Below are 2,500 nucleotides of genomic sequence, written 5' to 3'. Positions count from 1 at the left end.
TAAAGAAAATAGGCAGACATATTCCTTACAGGATGGATGAGAAAGTTCCAAGCAAGTGTTTTTTCTTTAAAAGCATCTTCACAGAATATTCAGTGTAGTGTGTGGTATTATTATTATTATTATTATTATTATTATTATTATTATTATTATTATTATTATTATTATTATTATCATCATCATCTTTACCATTAAGCCCCCCTGACACTTGCACGCATTCGTGGCACGCACTGGCACGCATTGATGCGCGAACTCGCGTGAACGAGCCGTGAAAATGTCGTGAACAGTGCGGAAACTCGCGTGCCAGAGCGTACCAATGCGTGCCATGCGGGCCCAAAACTTTGAAATGTTTAAAGTTTGTGGCACGCATTGGCACGCACTAAATGGCCGTGAACGATGCGCCAACTGGAGTGAACTGGAGTGAACAGTGAGGGAACTGGCGTGAACTGGAGTGAACTGGAGTGAACGATGCGGGAAGTGGCGTGAACTTTATAATGAAGAGAAACAAAAAGGAAACGAAAATATTAATGAAAAGGAAAGAAAAATAAACCTAGTAAATTTTTATATTTGCTGTTTTAATGTGAAAAAAAAATGATATCTTATTTCAAACTATTTCTATAACTTTATAATGAAGAGAAACAAAAAGGAAACGAAAAAATTAATGAAAAGGAAAGAAAAATAAACCTAATAAATTTTTATATTTGCTGTTTTAATGTGAAACAAAATTATATCTTAAAAATTCAAACTATTTCTATAACTTTATAATGAAGAGAAACAAAAAGGAAACGAAAAAATTAATGAAAAGGAAAGAAAAATAAGCCTAATAAATTTTCATATTTGCTGTTTTAATGTGAAACAAAATTATATCTTAAAAATTCAAACTATTTCTATAACTTTATAATGAAGAGAAACAAAAAGGAAACGAAAAAATTAATGAAAAGGAAAGAAAAATAAGCCTAATAAATTTTCATATTTGCTGTTTTAATGTGAAAAAAAATTATATCTTATTTCAAACTATTTTTATAACTTTATAATGAAGAGAAACAAAAAGGAAACGAAAAAATTAATGAAAAGGAAAGAAAAATAAACATAATAAATTTTTATATTTGCTGTTTTAATGTGAAACAAAATTATATCTTATTTCAAACTATTTCTATAACTTTATAATGAAGAGAAACAAAAGGGAAACGAAAAAATTAATGAAAAGGAAAGAAAAATAAACCTAATAAATTTTTATATTTGCTGTTTGAATGTAAAAATAAAATGATGTCTTATTTCAAACTATTTCTATAACTTTATAATGAAGAGAAACAAAAAGGAAACGAAAAAATTAATGAAAAGGAAAGAAAAATAAACCTAATAATTGTTTATATTTGCTGTTTGAATGTAAATATAAAATGATGTCTTATTTCATGCACACACTTATTTTCCTCTATTACCAATCAAGACCCAAAACTTTTGTTTTGAATAAAAATGAACTGAAAAATAAACCCAAGAAATTTTTAAGTTTGCTGTTTGAATGTAAAAATAAAATGATGTTTTATTTCATCAACATACTTATTCTTCTTTATTACCTTAAAATGAAGGGCAAAACAAATTTTTTCTGTTTGCAGTTTTAATGTAAAAATAAAATGATTTCTTATTTCAACACACTTTTTTCTCTATTACCTTAAAATCAACAGCCTAAAAACTTTTCATGTTTGCTGCTTTTAATGTTAAAATAAAATGCTTTCTTAATACTTGTACATATTTCATGTCTGCTATTTATATGTAAATCAAATGCTTTTTTATTGAAACTAAAATAAAGGGCAACAAAAAATACAAACGAAAAAGATACGTTTCTTCTCCTCAATGCAATGGTGTCTCTGACAGAAAGCATTGTTGTCTCTTCCGAACCCAATCCAAGAATGTCCTCGGGTTGGAGAAGCCCCGTTTTTATATGGAGTGGCCAATTCGTGAACTGGCGTGAACTGGCGTGACCAATGCGGAAACGATGCGGAATGATGAGTGAACTCGCGTGAACGTGTCGTGAACGAGGCGCGAACTACGCGTGCCAATTCGTGCCATCGCGTGAACGTCGCGTGAACGATGCGCGAACTGGAGTGAACTGGTCGTGAACAGTGCGCGAAAAACACCAGTGCGTGCCAAAAAGTGGCACGCACTGGCGCGCATCAATGTGTGCCAGTGCGTGGCAAAAATGCGCGCAAGTGTCAGGGGGGCTTTAGTAAGGAAAGAAATATGCACAAATTCAATACTATCTACAACATGCAATCCAATCGCTATTTTATTTCTTCCAAATTTTTTTCTTAGTTTACTGTTCATAATCACATATTTTCCTATAGATTATAAGCTGAAGAGAATATCTATATTTTATATTTTTGAATAGCAACAGCTATAATTTTCCAAATTAATATCTGGGAACCTTATACTTAACTCTTTAATCAAAATCCACAGGATTGAAAGACTTCGTCAGGAGATGACCTCACATGGATTAGATGCCTAT

General features: G+C 31.1%; 2 protein-coding genes across 3 annotated transcripts in view; both read left to right on the top strand.

The window, feature by feature from the left end:
• LOC137618093 (sulfide:quinone oxidoreductase, mitochondrial-like) overlaps positions 1–2,500 on the top strand; it is a 296,155-nt gene that overhangs the window by 149,033 nt on the left and 144,622 nt on the right. The gene's annotated exons all lie outside the window — the stretch shown is intronic.
• LOC137618091 (uncharacterized) overlaps positions 1–2,500 on the top strand; it is a 431,863-nt gene that overhangs the window by 409,687 nt on the left and 19,676 nt on the right. For both annotated transcript variants that reach the window (XM_068348072.1, XM_068348071.1), the window contains exon 19: positions 2,452–2,500. This exon is cut by the window's right edge and continues 27 nt beyond it. In XM_068348072.1, the coding sequence (XP_068204173.1) occupies positions 2,452–2,500 (49 nt within the window). The remainder of the gene's footprint in view (positions 1–2,451) is intronic.

This window comes from Palaemon carinicauda, chromosome 24 (genome assembly GCF_036898095.1).
Source record: "Palaemon carinicauda isolate YSFRI2023 chromosome 24, ASM3689809v2, whole genome shotgun sequence".
Lineage (NCBI taxonomy): Eukaryota > Metazoa > Arthropoda > Malacostraca > Decapoda > Palaemonidae > Palaemon > Palaemon carinicauda.
This window is presented reverse-complemented; position numbering and strand designations above follow the sequence as displayed.